The following is a 17212-nucleotide window of genomic DNA, read 5'->3' as shown; positions in this document are numbered from 1 at the left end:
CAGCTGTGTCCTGTCTCCCCAGGGTCGGGGCTGGGGATTCTGCAAGTTTCACCCGCTTTAGGGCTGGAAGTCGGCATCAGGGTTTGCACCGCTGCGTGCTGCGTCCCCCGGGGACGCCAGCGGAGCGAACGGCCGGCGGGGATCGCCGCTCTCAGCCGCTGCCTGCAGTTCGGCAGCACTGCGGGGCACACGGCGGCGTCGCCAGCCCCGCCGGCCCGTACGTGAGAGGACACGCGGGGTGTCCCCAAAACCGCCTCTCCCGCAGGCGCTGAATTTGGAACCGCGCAGCTGGACGCCCGGGAGCGTTTCTTGCTCCCGCCGGAGTTAAAACACCAGCAGCCGTGAGCGGAGGCAACGCCACCGGGCACACGGGTACCGTGGGGCAGGGGGTGTCCGCGGCGGAGACGCCGACTCCCTTCCTCGGGGTGGAAGGGGGCGTTTCCCGCCCCCGCTCTCTGAGCTACAGGGCAGCGGGGACGAGGGTCCCTGGCAGGACACACGGCGCGGCCACCCCGCAGCCGCCTCCGGGGCGGGGACCCAGGCACGGCCTCCCGGCGAGGGGCGGGCCCCGGCCGGCTGCGCGGCGCTGTCTCCGCCGGGCCGCCGGAGGCCGCTGCGGGCCGCCCGTCAGGCCTGGCGGGCCGGGGCGGGGGGTTCCGGCGGGGCCCGGATGCGCCGCTCGGAGCCGAGCCGAGCCGAGCCGCGGTCCCCACGTGCGGCGGGGTGAGCGGAGGGAGGCGGCCGAGATGTCGGTGTCGGTGGCCGCGGGCAACCTGCCCATGCGGCTGCTCCGCAGGAAGATCCACAAGCGCAACCTGAAGCTGCGGCAGCGCAACCTGAAGCTGCGGGCGGCCGACGGGGCAGGTACGCCGGGGCCGGGCCGGGACCGGGCGGGCGGCCCTGCGGAGCCTCTCCCCCACCGAGCGCTTGCGCAGCCGTCTCTGACTTGGTGTTTTTTTCCCCCTTCTCTCTCTCTCTCTGAAACGTGTCTCCGCGCCGTGCAGTGCCTGCGGCAGGCGAGGCGGCATCGCAGGGCCCCCCGGAGGAGGAGGCGGAGGCGGCCCCTGAGGTAGAGGCGGCGGCGGCCGGAGCGGCCTCGGAGGCTGCAGATGCTGCCGGCCCCCGCGGCGGGGAGGAGAAGAAGAGGAAGAAGAAAAAGAGGAAAGCGGTGGCGAATGCGGGTGGTGGTACGGTATCTCAACAAACACAGCGCGTCTCCCAGGGCTGAGTTGGTCTGGGAGAGCCCGCCAAGCGCCTGCTTTCCTTCTCCGCCCTGTCGGAGAGGATTTGTGGGCTGGACTGGGAGAAGTACCGTGTGTTGGTCTGGTGTACCTTTTAAAGCCCTGGAGGCCTTTCGTATTACCTGTTTCCTTATTCCAGCTGCGACAGTTGAACCCTGATGTGTACTAAACCCATAGCAACTAATTTAATTGTTGCGTAGGATTCTGCTTTCTAACGTTAAGTTTGGATGTTTTGCTTGTTTATTATACAAATGCCTATACTGTCTTTCAAAGTAGAGCTTTGACAGATAGATGGTTTCTGAATGTCCAGCCACTACATCTTTTTAGCAACTCATCCAGCCTTTGGCAACATCTGTATATTATGAAACTAAAGTATACTGGGAAACTACCACAAAAAATTGCATCCTGCAAATATTGCTAGATTTTTATATGTGTATATATATGTGCACGCATGTATATTTTTATATATATCTGAATCTTCCATCTTTTATGTGTTTGATCTTGGTGATACTTCCCATGGTTATGGAAGTAAACAGGTTTTTTCATGCAGTTGTCTGAGGATTCAGGTACTTAGAACAGACATTACAGTTCACGTGACCTGAGCACAAACCGCGTTGGAAACTTGATGCCTGCATTACAGATAGGAAAGAATTTTGTAACTTGTTCCTCATTTCCACAGAAAATTTTATATAGTATACGTTAAGCTTCGCTGCTGTATGGTGCGAAGTGGACTGTGTGTAAGGAACTTCTGAATTTTTTGCTCTCTGCTTCAGAAAGTTCCACAGAAACCTTGCCTCCCCTTCTCCTGCCCCCCACTCCCACCCCATGAAAAAAGCATGGTGTTTGTACGTGGATTACAGACTAAAGAAAATCACTCTGTGGAACAACTTTTAATGATGAACATGTCCTTCATATCTCTAACTGACTTGTTTTCTGTAAAATGACGCTCTAGATGCACAAACTAAAAAAGCAAAAAGTGAAGAAGATGAATCTGTGGGGGTAGAAGATGAAGATGAGCAGGATTCTGGAGAGAAAGAAGTGGAAGAGGAGGAGGGGGAGGAGGATGAAGTGCCCAGTTTACCACTAGGTGTAACAGGTATCTCGTGTTCTCTTTTTCGTACATGTGTAGAAAGCCAAGGTCTAACGCTTTCTTTCAGAGCAAGTTGTGTTTTTCAAATTAGCTTTATAAGCCAGGGGTTTGAATATAGGTGACATGACACTGGCAACTGTACAGCTGTTACTCAGTTACTGTTCTTTGAAGTTTTTATTAGGTACACACTCCTGTCAGCCTTAAAATTACTAGTGAAAAACTGTTTTAAAACATATATGCACACATATGCTTAACTATAGAGGAAAAAGTCAATGAAGAGCAAGATGGAGGTATACAGCTAGTAAATCTGGCAGGAGAACCAGTGCATTCGTGTTCATTTTTAACAGCTCTGTGTAGTATTTGTAGGAACACATTCATACACAGTATTTTGTCAATGTCTTGGCATTTTGTGGTAGAAAGGAATAAGAAAAAGTCCTTTGATTTTTTTTTTTTTTTTTTTTCATCTAGGTCAATTTTAGCTGGGTAATCTCAGAGGATAGATGGCATTGAATAGTTTCAACATGAAACTAAGTAAGTTTGAATACTTTTTTATTTTTCCCCCTCGCTTCAGGTGCTTTTGAAGACAATTCTTTCACTTCCCTGGCTGGTGTTGTCAGTGAGAATACATTGAAAGGCATAAATGACATGGGTTTTACGCACATGACTGAAATCCAGCATAAAAGTATTAAGCCGCTTCTGGAAGGCAGGTAAGAAATCAGTCTTTTTAATCACTGTATTGACCTCAAATGTTGTGTAAATTTTGCTAGCAAGCTAAATACATGAAATGTGATTTTCTGCAGCTAAACTTTTTTTTTTAAATGTGTTCTTATATGTTTTACATATTTTGTTTATAGACATTAATACAAGTTAACAAAGTATGTCTGTGTTGCCTGTGAACAAATATTAGGGTAAGCTCATGGAAGCTGCTTTGCATTCAGCTTTGAAAGCAGGGGAGTCTGTTTTCACTAGTCTTCTTGTCAGTGTGTCTCAAAGACACTGTCTCACATCTGTCACTAGAGACACAGTGACACATTGCTGTGGACCGCATCTGCCACCAAGCTCTTAATACTAACTACTGGTTTCCTTTAAGCCATGTTACGTTTTTATGTTGTCAACATTGTACAAAATAGGATTGTTCTTTTTTCTGTACAATCAACTAAATACTTCTTTTTCTAACCACTGCATACAGGGATATTTTAGCAGCCGCAAAAACAGGCAGTGGCAAAACACTTGCATTTCTTATTCCTGCAGTAGAGCTCATCTACAAGCTAAAATTCATGCCTAGAAATGGTAAGGCTCTTTGTTTCACAGTTTAATTTTACTGTGGCGCAGCCATTGAGGGATGCGGTGAGGAGAGGGATTGGATGAGTTTTAACTTAGTCTTGTCTGATTGGTGTGTTTTTTAGGAACGGGTGTTATTATTCTTTCTCCTACTCGAGAGCTTGCTATGCAAACCTACGGAGTTCTTAAAGAACTTATGAATCATCATGTTCACACCTATGGTCTGATAATGGGGGGTAGTAACAGATCAGCAGAAGCACAGAAACTTGGAAATGGAATCAACATCATTGTAGCAACACCAGGAAGACTGCTTGATCATATGCAGGTAGATAAAATATTGATGCCTAAACTCTGTTACTGAAACATAATAAAACTCCTGTCACTGTCTGACTCTGAATTTGTTAATCTTCTAGAACACTCCAGGTTTCATGTATAAGAACTTGCAGTGTTTGGTAATTGATGAGGCGGATCGTATCTTGGAGGTTGGATTTGAAGAAGAAATGAAACAGATCATAAAACTTCTACCAAGTAAGGAAAGAAAAAAAATCTGTCTTTCCTGGAAATCACTTGACTAACATTATGTCTTCTTTATGACTCAATTATTATAAGAGAAGTCATTAATTTTTATAGTTCTGTAAATGCACTTCAGAGTGATTGTCTTACTCTGTTCTTTTTTCCTGATAGCTAGTATATATTACTTTAACATCATTTATATGAAGGACAGAGTTTTCATATGCACTTTAGGGCTATAATTCTGTTCATATAAGATCCTTTTAGTTTAACGCCTACGTTCTCTCATTCATCTTCCTCTGCCCATTTATTTCCTGCAATTCATTATTTCCTAATAAGGCTTAAATATAAGGAAAAAAGTCTTCTGACTTGCAGTTTGAATTTTCTTCATACCTTAAAGAACAGTATCTTAAGGAAGTTTAAGTGTTTACCTTAAAATTTTCTTTGCCTCACTTTTCATTTAGCTATTCTTCATAATTGATGTGTTAAACACATTCTCAGAGTTAACAAGGCTCTCCCTTTAACTTTCAAAATGTAGAAAACCTCCCCCATGGAAATAGTATTTAAAAAAATCGGTGATAAATATTTTGAGGTTCCACATCTTAAATATTGAAATTCAGATCTGTGTGTTTAAAATGCAGATACATAAATCTAATAAACAACATCCTGTGAAGAATATTAATGAACAGTGCTAAAAATGGAAAGAGAAGGAAGAGTGGGAAAATTACATGGTTTTTGTGAAGTGGAAAATGATAGATAAAAGAAATTTTTACTTTGCATGAGTTCAATTTGGTTTTGTCCCATTAGGAAAGAAATTATATTTTAAAACAGACACTTCAAAATAGACAAAAAATGAAATTCAAAAATGGTGGCACCAGTTCTTCAGCAAGAACAACTGCTACTGTTCTTGCAGTTGTGAAAAGGAACAGCCTAAGTATGCATTTTCCATGTACTCGTGTAACAAGAAAATGTTACAGGATGAGGATATATTTTTGAGCTGAGAGGTGATAGGCAGGCAAGAGATTTCCTACACCTGCTCTAAGACCATGGAAGTCACCGAGGCTCAGTACAGACATACTGCCACATGACTAAATAACATGCACATTTGTGTATGTTGTAGACTGACTATGCAAGACAAACATTTACAATGCTCTGTAGTTTTTGTAAGTTTTTTCTTGCACAATCTCTAGCATGATTTTTTTTTTAAACATTTTAATATTCATGCAAATGAAATCAATTTATAGTTAGAATTACAAGGTTGGTCTCCATTTAAATCATTGGTTTGTGTCTAAATTGGAGTGCAAATGATTATTAACATTTTCCCAGAGAGAAAGAATATTGTGTTTTGATAGCTGTTAGGATTTTGGGGGTGGGGGCAGCCTAAGTAAGCATCTTGTACAATCCATAATACAATTGCACCTCTTTTTGTTTGTCAGTAGCAGTATGTTTGAATTAGAATTTAATTTAAAAAAATAGAAGACTTGCTCAGGGAAGTTTGCAGCTAGAGATTTTATGGACTTGCTATTTGAATTCTCCTTTAAAAAATGAGGCTGTCCTTCCAAATAAATATTTTTTCAGAGCGCAGACAGACGATGCTTTTTTCTGCTACACAAACCAGAAAGGTTGAAGATCTGGCAAAGATATCTCTGAAGAAAGAGCCACTATATGTTGGGGTTGATGATAACAAGGAGACAGCAACAGTAGATGGTCTTGAACAGGTAAAACACAAATGTTATTAAAAGGGGTATGATCTGTGAACATATCAAAACCTATGTGTTTTTAACTGGGTTGTACAAACACTGTCTTAAATGGTGTTTACCATCCTAATGGGCAAAAGCTATCAGTTGCCTGAAGTGCTTTATTCAGTCTGCTAACTATAGGAAGTTATACGTATGTAGTCAGTGTTTGCAGGACATGATATAAAACCTCATGAAATAGTAATATAGTTACTTACACTTGTCTATTCCTATCTATGTTACATACCTAAGCTCCAGTTGTCTTTCTAACTGTATTTTCCATGTTACTGACTAGACATATACATACTTCAGATATATTTCATTGTTGCTGCTTCAGATAGTAGCTAACTGGAGTTGCACAGCAGTTTCTGTGTTTGTGCAATTGACATGATTAGTTTTGCTATAAAATTACTAGTAGCTGTGTATTACCTTAAAAGAGTAAACCAGTAGCAAGAATTCCATAAAATAAAATTCTTGAAATAATAAAAAATGTTAAGAACCCTATGCAGTTTTTTCATGCCTAATGTCAGTAATTCAGTTACTGAAATGAATTTTTATTGTATAAAATAATTACTTTTCACTGAACTTAAATTAGTTTGAAGAATTAATTAAAAATTACTTCTTCATATTTCAAGTTAGTACAGTAAGTTTCTTGCCAAGTTAGAATCATAGAATCATTTAGGTTGGAAAAGACCTTCAAGATCATCGAGTCCAACTATCAACCATGCCCACTAAACCATGTCCTGAAGTACCCCATCTACTCGCTTTTTTAATACCTCCAGGGATGGTGACTCAACCACTTCCCTGGGCAGCCTATTCCAATGTCTGACAACCCTCTCAGTAAAAAAATTTTTCCTAATATCTAACCTAAATCTCCCTTACCTCAACTTGAGGCCATTTCCTCTTGTCCTATCTCCAGCCACCTGACAGAAGAGTCCAGCACCCACCTCACTACAACCCCCCTTCAGGTAGCTGTAGAGAACGATAAGGTCTCCCCTCAGCCTCCTCTTCTCCAGGCTAAACAACCCCAGTTCCCTCAGCTGCTCCTTGTAGGACTTGTGCTCTAGACTCTTCACCGGCTTCGTTGCCCTTCTCTGGACACGCTCCAGCACCTCAATGTCTTTCTTGTAGTGAGGGGCCCAAAACTGAACACAGTACTTGAGGTGCGGCCTCACCAGTGCTGAGTACAGGGGAAGTTCATCATCTTTAGGAGTTTCATATACCAAGGTGGGGGACAGACACTAAATCAAATGGTTTGGCCCAATATACCTAGAAAAATTAACTATTTGGTATATTTGTTTCACAACATAATGCTTTCCTGATTTAATTGTATTGTTGAAACAAAAGTTTGTTCCATACTACTTTATTTAACAATATTTAAAAATTTTCCAGGGGTATGTAGTGTGTCCATCAGAAAAAAGATTCCTTTTGCTCTTCACATTCCTCAAGAAGAACCGGAAGAAGAAATTAATGGTATTTTTTTCTTCATGTATGTCAGTGAAGTACCATTATGAATTACTCAACTATATTGATCTGCCTGTTTTGGCCATTCATGTAAGTATTTTATTCATTAATTTATTTTTAATTAATCTGATAGTACCTCTAAGTTGTTACTGACCTCACATTTGCCTTGTTTATTTCAGTCCAGTTTCTAATAAACAGACATCCTGCTCACAAAACTGATGATGATCTTGATTAGTCTGTAGAAGAAGGAGATAAAGCAAAGACTATGTAATAACAACACTTCAATATTGTTAATCTTGCTATTTTCCAAACCAGGGCTGAACTCTGATACTAATTAATGCTCTGTGTGTAGAAAGCTTTTTGTTTTCTTCCAAGGGGGTTGCCTTTCACAAGCATTAAAACTCAATTTGTGGAGCAAAGCTATTGTCAGAGGAATCCAAACACTGATCTCTGACACATTGCGTGCTTTTTTTAAGGCCAAGGTGATGTCTGGTTGTACTACGCCAATTCTTGCCATTTGGATAAGTATTTTAAATTTTTTGTCAAAACCATAAAATGCATAGTTTAGGAGAAAGAATTGACTGAAAGTTTATGAAACAGTTGTAACTGACCACAAATGTTTGTGGGGTTTTTTTTTAATTATTATTTTGTTCTTTTGGGTATTTTTTTGCTCTACTTAATAGAACTGTTACAAGTATGGTTTTTGTTTGGTTGGTTTTTTTAACCTGTAATCTATCTAACATATTGCTAGACTTGCAAATGTCCTTTTTCTGAACTTCAGGCATTTATGCAGTCCTCCTGAAAAGAATACTCATGCAACCAAATTTTTAATGCTTTGGAAGATACAGTGTAACCTCTGAGAGATACCGCTTCCATGATATGGAAAGATGCCCCAAACTAGTTTATATTTTCTGCAGTGATATAATATGTGAAATGGGAAATAGATTTAAGCTTACAAGTTGGCAGATTTTGTTGTTGTTGTTGTTGTTAGTTGGTATTTCATCCTTAATGTGTTTGTTTCCTTTTAGGGCAAGCAGAAACAAACCAAACGTACTACAACATTTTTCCAGTTCTGTAATGCAGAATCTGGAATACTGTTGTGCACTGATGTAGCTGCCAGAGGATTGGATATTCCTGAAGTTGACTGGATTGTCCAGTATGACCCTCCAGATGATCCAAAAGTAAGTTAAAGAAATAGAGAAACTTCACAGCAACAAACTAAATTGTAGCAAACAAGCTCGCACAGAAAAGCTGAAGCTGCTGCTTGACAGAGGTCAGGATTCAGCCATGTTCATATCTAGCAACTGATTGCTTCCACTTCCCTTCACCAGCTCCTAGGAAATGCTGCACCTAGCAGAGACCTTCGTTAGCTTTTTAAGAGTTGCTTTTTAAAACATTATTCTTTGTGCTGTTAAATTAATTTAAAATCTTATCAGCTGAACAACAAAACACTTTTCAGGAGGAGTATGAGTTTATATATGCACCCCTGAATCCCTAACAGGTTTTCCAGTGGAAATTTTATTTTTACTTAAATGTCATTATTCTTATTTGAATAAAAGTCCAGTGTAAACAAGCAAAACTCAAAAAACTCAGAAGTTTTGACAAATATACACAGCAAATATACCAAAAGCAAAGTTTAATTTTCAGTTACAGTAGACTACATTTTTTTTTTTTCAGTAAAAGGTAGAATACTTTTAGCCAGGTGTTCTGTCTCAGCCTAATTACGCTTTGCATTGTCCGCACTTGGTTTCCCTCATCCATGTGTCAGTACTAAGAAAAAGTCTTGAAAAAATAATGGATGATGCATTACACCATATTAATGTTAAATTGGGGGGCAGGGGGGTGAAGCTGCTTGATTATTACGTATTTGAAAGACTGATTGGACTTGCTGTTTCTTATTCTTTCCAAAAGGAATATATTCATCGTGTCGGTAGAACTGCCAGAGGCATAAATGGTAGAGGACACGCTTTGCTCATTTTACGACCAGAAGAACTGGGCTTTCTTCGTTACCTAAAACAAGCCAGGGTAAACTTATGTCTGGATTTATTTTTTTATTATTATTTTTACTGTGCAACAGGTTTTTAAAGGCAAAAACTGTAATGATTAATCAAACATTTTAATTTTTTAAGCAAAAAGCATTCTGTTGCTTAGAAAATATTTAACTGAACACCTGACTTTAAAGTCAGCAGCATAAAAGTCAATATTGAGTGTATTTATAGTTGCTTTGCAACTGTGCAACTTGTGTTACTAAAAAATAAATAAATTTCCTGTGAGCTTTCTGTGGAAGGATACTGGGAGTTTGACCATCCAGAGGAAATTAAAACCCAGATGCTGCTTCTGCAGTTTTTATTTCTTCTTTTCAAAGATTCAATTGCATTTTGTTCAATTCCAAAAGAAGTGTAGCCACCTTCTAAATATAATCATTTTACTATGATAGAACTGCATGTAGTTTCTTGGTTGCTCTCTTGATGGGCTTGTTTACAGAGTTTTGCCACTTGTAACAAAAGTGGTATAGCTTCTAAAGCTAAAGTGGTAGAAGTGTCATACTGGCATCTTAATTACTCTAGCTTAAAGGAAGTGATGATACTGGCATATTGATGTAAAGGCACTTTACAGATACAGCTGTGATATTAAAAAAGGAATCTTCTGTTATCTAGTGGGTCATCTTTTATTTGTCGTAGGTCTTAAACACATTTGCTATTTACATAGTATAAATAATTTAGATATCTTATTTCTTTTTTTTTTTTTTTTTTTTTGTTAAGGTACCACTAAGTGAATTTGAATTTTCCTGGTCAAAAATTTCAGACATCCAGTCTCAGGTATGAAATGACTTCATACTACAGCTACTCTGAATATCTGTATAATAATTTACATGGAGACTGTTAGTCTATAACAACTGCAGTTTAAAAATGTGTGTGCTTGTTTGGAAAAGTTCCGGTAGATGAGTACTGTGCAGTAAATCCTCCTGCCATGTTGTCCTTTGATGACAGTAAAACGATAAAAAGTTTAGAAATTAAAGATGAATTTTAATATCTAATACTAAATTGTCATCATGATGTGGTATGAATTTGCTTGTAAGAATTGTTTTTTCGCATTACATTGCAAAACCACAGTGATGTAACCCTGCTTTCAGTTTTTGAACAGAATGTTCTTGTCTGGCATAGCAAATGGGGTTTTGGTAGCTGTAAAATGTCTCAGTTTACAGTAGTCCATTTGTATTTTTGTCTTAGAATTAATACTGCTTATTTTACAATGCATTTGCACCACAATAGATAAGACTATGTATAGAATTACATGGAATGGTACAGTTTAGATGTCTGCCTTAAAAGTATACTGTTGTTGTCCATTAATTCTCAATACACATAGTTTTATGGTGTGGCTGCAGTTGTATACTCCTTCTTGATTGTGATAACCCAATTTAATATTCTGTAAATTTTCATATTGCTGTGGCTTTGTACTGTAATTCAGCTTCAGGCTTTTTTGTCCCTCTATTTGTTTATAAAAGCACTCTAATATATGTATGTGCACTCTACTGTCACAGGGCAATTTTGCTGAAGTGAATAGTGAATGTCACTACAACTCACACAGTAAATCTACGTCAATATCATTTATACAGTTCTTACAGCCATAATTGGATGTGTGTCTTGTTTTGTCATTTGTTTGGGGGTTTTTTTCCTCCAACAGCTGGAAAAACTGATTGAGAAGAACTACTTCCTTCACAAGTCAGCCCAGGAAGCATACAAAGCCTACATTAGAGCTTATGATTCCCATTCTCTGAAGCAGATCTATAATGTCAATAACTTGGATCTTCCCAAAGTCAGCCTTTCATTTGGTTTTAAAATTCCTCCCTTTGTTGACCTCAGTATCCTTTTACTGCAGTATTTCAAAGCTGAATTTCTGTGTTATAAATGTTAAATGCAACTTACTGAAGTTCCTATGCTACTTCAAATTCTGATTATTATTATTTTTTGCTACTAATCACATAAATGCATCATGCTCCAGGAATAGGTTATCAAAGAAAATGTTAAATAGCAAATACTAAAACTGCAAAAATTGCCTACAAACTTCTGTAGTTTAATGTACGTACATGCTGTACGTGCTTCAGTTGCTGTGGGGTAGCAGATGCTGGAATGCATACGTGTTCTAGAGTGCTGTTCTCCATGCAAAATTATTTTCATTGAAAGGTACGTGCATAAGTTTAATAATCATGGAATATTGAAATAGAGGGTGAAGAGCGTGAAATAGAAGACTCTGTATAGATTACTGTCAAACTTGCCAGTGGATGGAATTTGAAGCAGTAGTACTTTGGCCAACTTAGTTGGACAACTGGAGGAAGAAGAGCATTATTTAGAACCATAGGCACAAAGTTCTAGTTTTGTCTGTAGTTATGCAACTGAACTTTTTGTATAATGCTGCTATTTTTTCTCACATTAATAACCCTTACAATACCTAAAAAGCAACATTTCAAAGTATTCCTTTTTAAGTTCTTTAACCAATAAAATTCCAGATGTGAACAGCAACCATGGCAGAAGACTACAGAAAAGAGGTGGAGGTGGGGGATTTGGTTACCAGAAATCGAAGAACGTCCACAAAGCTAAAATCTTCAAACACATTAGCAAGAAATCGGACAGTCGGCAGTTTTCTCGTTAATCATACATTCATTAAAATGGCTTGTGGCACTGGAATAGACTACCGTGATCAAAACCATCTGGCAGTTACTTCTAATTTAAACTGCTCTGTTCACATTTTTAGGGGTCTTTATGGTTTTGTTTGTGGGAACATCTTTTATCTTTCAGTTCAGGAAGACTCTTTGGAAGGGAGACTAAAGATAGAAAGGGAGAATATGGCCAGCTAATTTTGCCATACTTGTAAGGAAGAAGATAGTTGAATACGATTATCTTAAGTCAATACTACAGAGTTTTTTATTAAAGAAAGAAAAAATACTTTTAGGTTTTATAGAAGAATTTGCTTTACATGTACCCTTTTTTCTATGCACACCTCTGAAAATTGTTGGAATATACAACGCAAGGACAGATTATAGTGTGAGATTAAAAAAAACTTTGCTCACATGAATCATTGCAAGGGTTTTTAGTGCTACAGAACTCTGCTTGTCCATCAAATATGCTGAAGAATATAGGAAGATTCCTTTAGAACAGAACATGCCTATGAATAATTAAGGTTGTATGACCTTGTGATTAATTTTAATCATGGTATCTGTATAACAAGTACAGTGTCCAAGATTTTAAAAAAAAAAAAAAAAAAAACCTTTTATAGCACATCTGGGATATGCTTAATACTGTTTCTTTTAATGTTGTGATAAAATGGCAACATTCTAGTAAAATGTTTGGTGTTCTTTCCTGTTCTCTTTAAATCTGAATTTCTCCATCTGGTAATTTCTAGTGTATGTTCTTATGAATATGCAAAGAAAATTAAGAAAAGCAGATTACATAAATTGAAGCACTTGGCCCAGATAATGTTTTTTTTAAAATGCTCCATAACCTTGATGCAGTGAGAATTTTTGCAGTTGTATCTTGTAAATTACAAAAGTGAATTGCTTTTTAGTCTCAGTTTATCAGATCAGTGATGGGCAAACTCAAAGATACTGTCACAGGATTGAGGGGGTGGAGAGACTCAATAAATGAAAAAGAGAAATGGGGTATAAATATACTAGAAGGATATTTTGAGGGAGAAATATAAAAGGCTGAAATGAAAGAGGGCAGAATACACATTGCAAGCAGAACAAACATGGCGACTAAGTACAAAAAGAATACACGAGTTGGGCAAAAGTAGAGTAACTATATTACATATATTATTTTCAGATCTCTACCATTGTAGAAGTGGGTAACTATTCTTAGGAGGCTACAATGGTGGTGGGCAATGGTGTTTCAAAAATTTATATCCATCAATGCAGGGAAAGACTAAAATGTCACAGATTCCAGAAATCTGGGCCCTGTATGACTACACCTTTTAATTTACATCTAAAATGTAACCCAGGACCAATTATGAATACAAAAGTAGATGTAGTTATTCCAGTATAAAATGGACTGTTATTCCTTAGGTCTTTTGAAGTAGCATGTCAGATTTAAAACTTTCATATGCACATTGAAGTATTGCAGAAAAGCATTGGTGAACAAACTTTCCACCCTTAGAGAAACCAGATCATAGTTTTGGGGAAAATAGTATCACCATTCTGTTGCTAGTGCTTCCACCATTCAGAACTGAGTGTTGCCTTTTTTTCCCGTTTTGTGAAAGAGCTGACTTTAAGTCCTAATGGACTTTTCAAGACTCTTGATTGACATTGGTCAGATACTAAGAACTTCTGATATGTCAAAATATTTAAGTAGATTAATTTTGTTACTAGGATTTGAATGTCTTACACTTCCAGGGTTGCAATGAAAAAGGAAAATCCGCTCTGAAAGGTAAGCGATATGAAGTACATGATGCCTGGCTCATTGAGTTCTAATCTTTGATTCCAGGTTTGCTTATGTATTATAAATAATACACATCAAAGTAGTTCTCATGTCTGTTTATTAACAGCACATTTTAAGAATTATCTCTGAGATCTACAGCATCATGTAGTTGAAGGGTTCTGTCTAAACCTGCAGGCTGTGCAGTTATGGTATGGGAATTAACTTACATTGTAGTGAAATTAACTCTGAGGGACTCCTTAGATGAATGCAAAATTAATTACTTGGAAAGAGATGTAAGCAAAGCTGCAGTAAACCACTGTAAAGATTAGAGCATGGTTATGTGGGCACAAGCAGTGTGAATGAAGTAGTGTGGAGTATTCATCTGGAACAGGAAAAAAGCTGAGATGATGGGCACAGTCAGTGACCACCTGTGTGACCATGTGGTGCTTAGCCAGAACTGGTTGGGCTTAAAAGCGCATCAGAATTCCTGCCACTTCTCTGTGTAGGCAAAAATCTGCTTCACAGAGAACTGCTTTTTTCTGTTGCTCCTTGTCATTCTGGGAACAGAAGGCTGACTGCTTTCTCAGCAGCTAGACAACCTCCAGTTCCACCTAGTTTTTTCTTTGGAAGAGTTGAGGCACTGTCAATTTCTAAAGTCCGTTATGAGGACAACTGAAAAATACGGGTTTGGCACAAGACTGCACAACTCCTCCCTGGTATATTTGGTTTGCATTTACTTATATATCAAGAATATGTAACAAATCTTTGAAATAATTTCATCTAGGAGATGGAAAAGACTGGATGGTATTGCTCTAGAGTAGTACTAGCTTACCCTAAAAAAAAAAAAAGTTAACACTGTTACTTTAACATTATAGATGTATAATGGCTGCACAGTCTGTAGTAACTACATAGTCTGCTATTTTACACTGTAATTTCCTGATTAAGCAGAAGAGAAATTCCCGAGCTAAGACTAAGTGGGAATTGAAAGGGAAAGGCTTCAGCTTCCTCGACTGTGCAGATGCAGTTACCTTTCTCTTTGTTTATGGAATCATAAATGAAAAATAATTTCTGATGAAATATCTGTGTGTATCAGGCAGCATCTATTCTACTATGGTATTGCAAGAAGTTTAAAAGATTGTCAAACTGATTGGAAATCTAACGTTTCCTTTGCAACTTACCCTGTTATCAATCTTGTGAGCAGTTAATAGACCTCAGCCATCAGACTCTCAAGGCTTGTCTCATAACAGTGACTGATAGGTTGGGGACTAATATTGTGTGCCTTGAGAAATTACCTTCTTTCTCTGAGAACCTTGACAAAGAAATTGGACTCTTTAAACCACTTAAGGGGGTGATCAAAACTGTCCTGCTTGAACTGGAAGATTTTTTTTGACAGTTCTTGGAACAGGCCCATAAAGGAAAATTCCATTGCTGAGCTACTGCTCATAATCATAAAAAATCTTGTCATGATATGAGTTTCCTCTGCCCATAATGCTGCCAAGTTATAGACAAGCACAAGACTAGTCAGAAAGTGTTGTCATCAAATTTTTCAGGATGAATGTCACAGGTAGAGGGCATGTTTATTGACAGTGTAGAGCAAGAATACTTGAGAACTGGATAAGATATTATCTATTTAGGTCTGCTGTAAATAAGTATGTTTATATTTTGGCAGTAATTAGCCTTTTTGTTTCATGTATGAGTTGATGACTCAATTTAAGTTAGCTACCAAAGCTTTAGATACTCTAATGATTTGCTTTCAAGCCAGTAATCTAAGGCTCAGGGGAAACAAGCTCTCACAGAAGGGTGAAAAGAACTATATGATTAAAAAAAAAAATTTTTTTTAGTAGAGTTCTCTAGTTTCTTCACACTGTGAAGGAAGGCAGGGTACTGACAGGATACAGCATAGGTCTGCGACTTAGTTTTTAGGTTTCCCACTAGTCCTGTTTAGGAGATAGTTCTCCAGTCACTTCAAACCCCCAGAACTTACAAGGGATTTTGCAGAGATCTAAAAACCTAGCAACTAGAAAAGAGCCAGTTACTAGCCCTTAAAAGGTGGGTTGGTTGGGGGGGGGTTCAGACTAAAATAACAATGCTGAAAGAAGCCTAGAATCAACTGGCTAGGCATGCAGAATAAAGTCTGTCTCTGCTCTTGACTTTTGCTCTACTAGCTTGATTTCCTCAGGATTTTAGCTGCTTGGCTTGACAGGAGAATTCATGCAACTGTTTCTGATGCTTTTGTTTGCTCTAGATTTATAGAAGATGTTGAGTCGTGAAAATAAAAATCCAGCCTCTCTAACTGGAATGCTCTTTGCTTCTGAAAAATTTGCTGGCTTGCATCAAAGTCATAAATACTATAATGTTGCTTGTGTCAAATCTCTTTATTGCACAGCCACATGAGGAAGAGATTACCTTTTTTTCCTCCTCTTAGCCACCACGATAAACTTTTGATACGGAGTTGTGAGGAGAGGTAGAGGAAGGATGCCATTAAGAGAATGGAAGACAAATGGAAAATCGGGGTGCTGTCTAGACACACAGTCACTTTGTTATATTGGTGTCATCCAGCTTAAGAACTGCATTCACCTTTCAAAAAAAAATCTCAGCATACTCTACAATAGCAGTCCATCTTACAAAAATGTTTGGGAAGGTACAACACTGAAAAACATAACTATCTACTATTTTTTCCCAGTTGGTAGGAATTAAAAAGAAGAAAATCATAGGCTCTGCAAAATCTTGTATGACAGTTGTGAAACTTCTTCCAAGTGCTCCTCTCTGTTTTTGCTGTCATCTGAAGATGTTCAGCCACCCAGGGCTTTCTGAGCTCCTCTATGAGTGGTTGCAATCACCTATGAATGTTGATAATTACAAGAATATTAAATGTGTTACTCTACATAACTAAACCTAGATGTTCACTTATAGGGGTTGACAGACCATGTGAATTTGTAGGAGCTATTGCGACTTCCTTTTAAGCTCCGGATAAATGTTCTTGATATATTGTCACTTCTAATTAATAAAACCCTTTCTGTATGGAAAGTGAAAACAGGCTTGAGTAGCAAGTAAGTTCTGCCCTGCACCTTTCTGTAATTAAGAGACCTGAGAATGAATTTATGAAGGGTGCATAGTAACACTAATACCTACACAATGTAATTTGAGAGCATAAATGCAACCCTAAAATTACATTGCTTTTAAAAAAAAGGCAAAAAAAACCATAAAGCAACTTCATTTTTCCATAGAAGTTGTATTCAGTGATATCTTTACATTCCTCTCTTAATTGTGGCAGAAGAAAAGTTAGCCAAATGGCTTGTAGTACTAAAAGAAGTAATAATTCTTTAATAGTAGAAAAAGAATCCTTGACCTGTACTAAGCCATAGCAGCAGATGGCCTGTAACAAAACTATATGAGTGCTAAATTATTATTTAAACATTGTATTTTCCACTTCATTGCAAAATTTTGCAAATCTTTGTCTAGTGCTTTGCACGTATGTGC

The 17212-nt window shown here is 38.5% G+C and overlaps 1 protein-coding gene across 1 annotated transcript; it reads left to right on the top strand.

Moving 5' to 3' along the window:
• The first annotated feature begins 642 nt into the window (after positions 1-642).
• Positions 643-16025, top strand: DDX18 (DEAD-box helicase 18). Its single transcript, XM_030018243.2, has 14 exons — positions 643-864; positions 1005-1187; positions 2194-2337; positions 2903-3038; positions 3521-3621; positions 3738-3937; positions 4026-4140; positions 5701-5840; positions 7251-7412; positions 8351-8503; positions 9234-9347; positions 10085-10141; positions 11007-11184; positions 11830-16025. The coding sequence occupies exons 1-14, from the start codon at positions 747-749 to the stop codon at positions 11970-11972; spliced, it is 1944 nt and encodes a 647-aa protein (XP_029874103.1). The 5' UTR covers positions 643-746; the 3' UTR covers positions 11973-16025.
• Positions 16026-17212: the final 1187 nt, after the last annotated feature.

Source organism: Aquila chrysaetos, chromosome 6 (genome assembly GCF_900496995.4).
Source record: "Aquila chrysaetos chrysaetos chromosome 6, bAquChr1.4, whole genome shotgun sequence".
NCBI lineage: Eukaryota > Metazoa > Chordata > Aves > Accipitriformes > Accipitridae > Aquila > Aquila chrysaetos.
The sequence above is the reverse complement of the archived record's forward strand: the minus strand, read 5'-3'. Positions and strand labels throughout refer to the sequence as shown.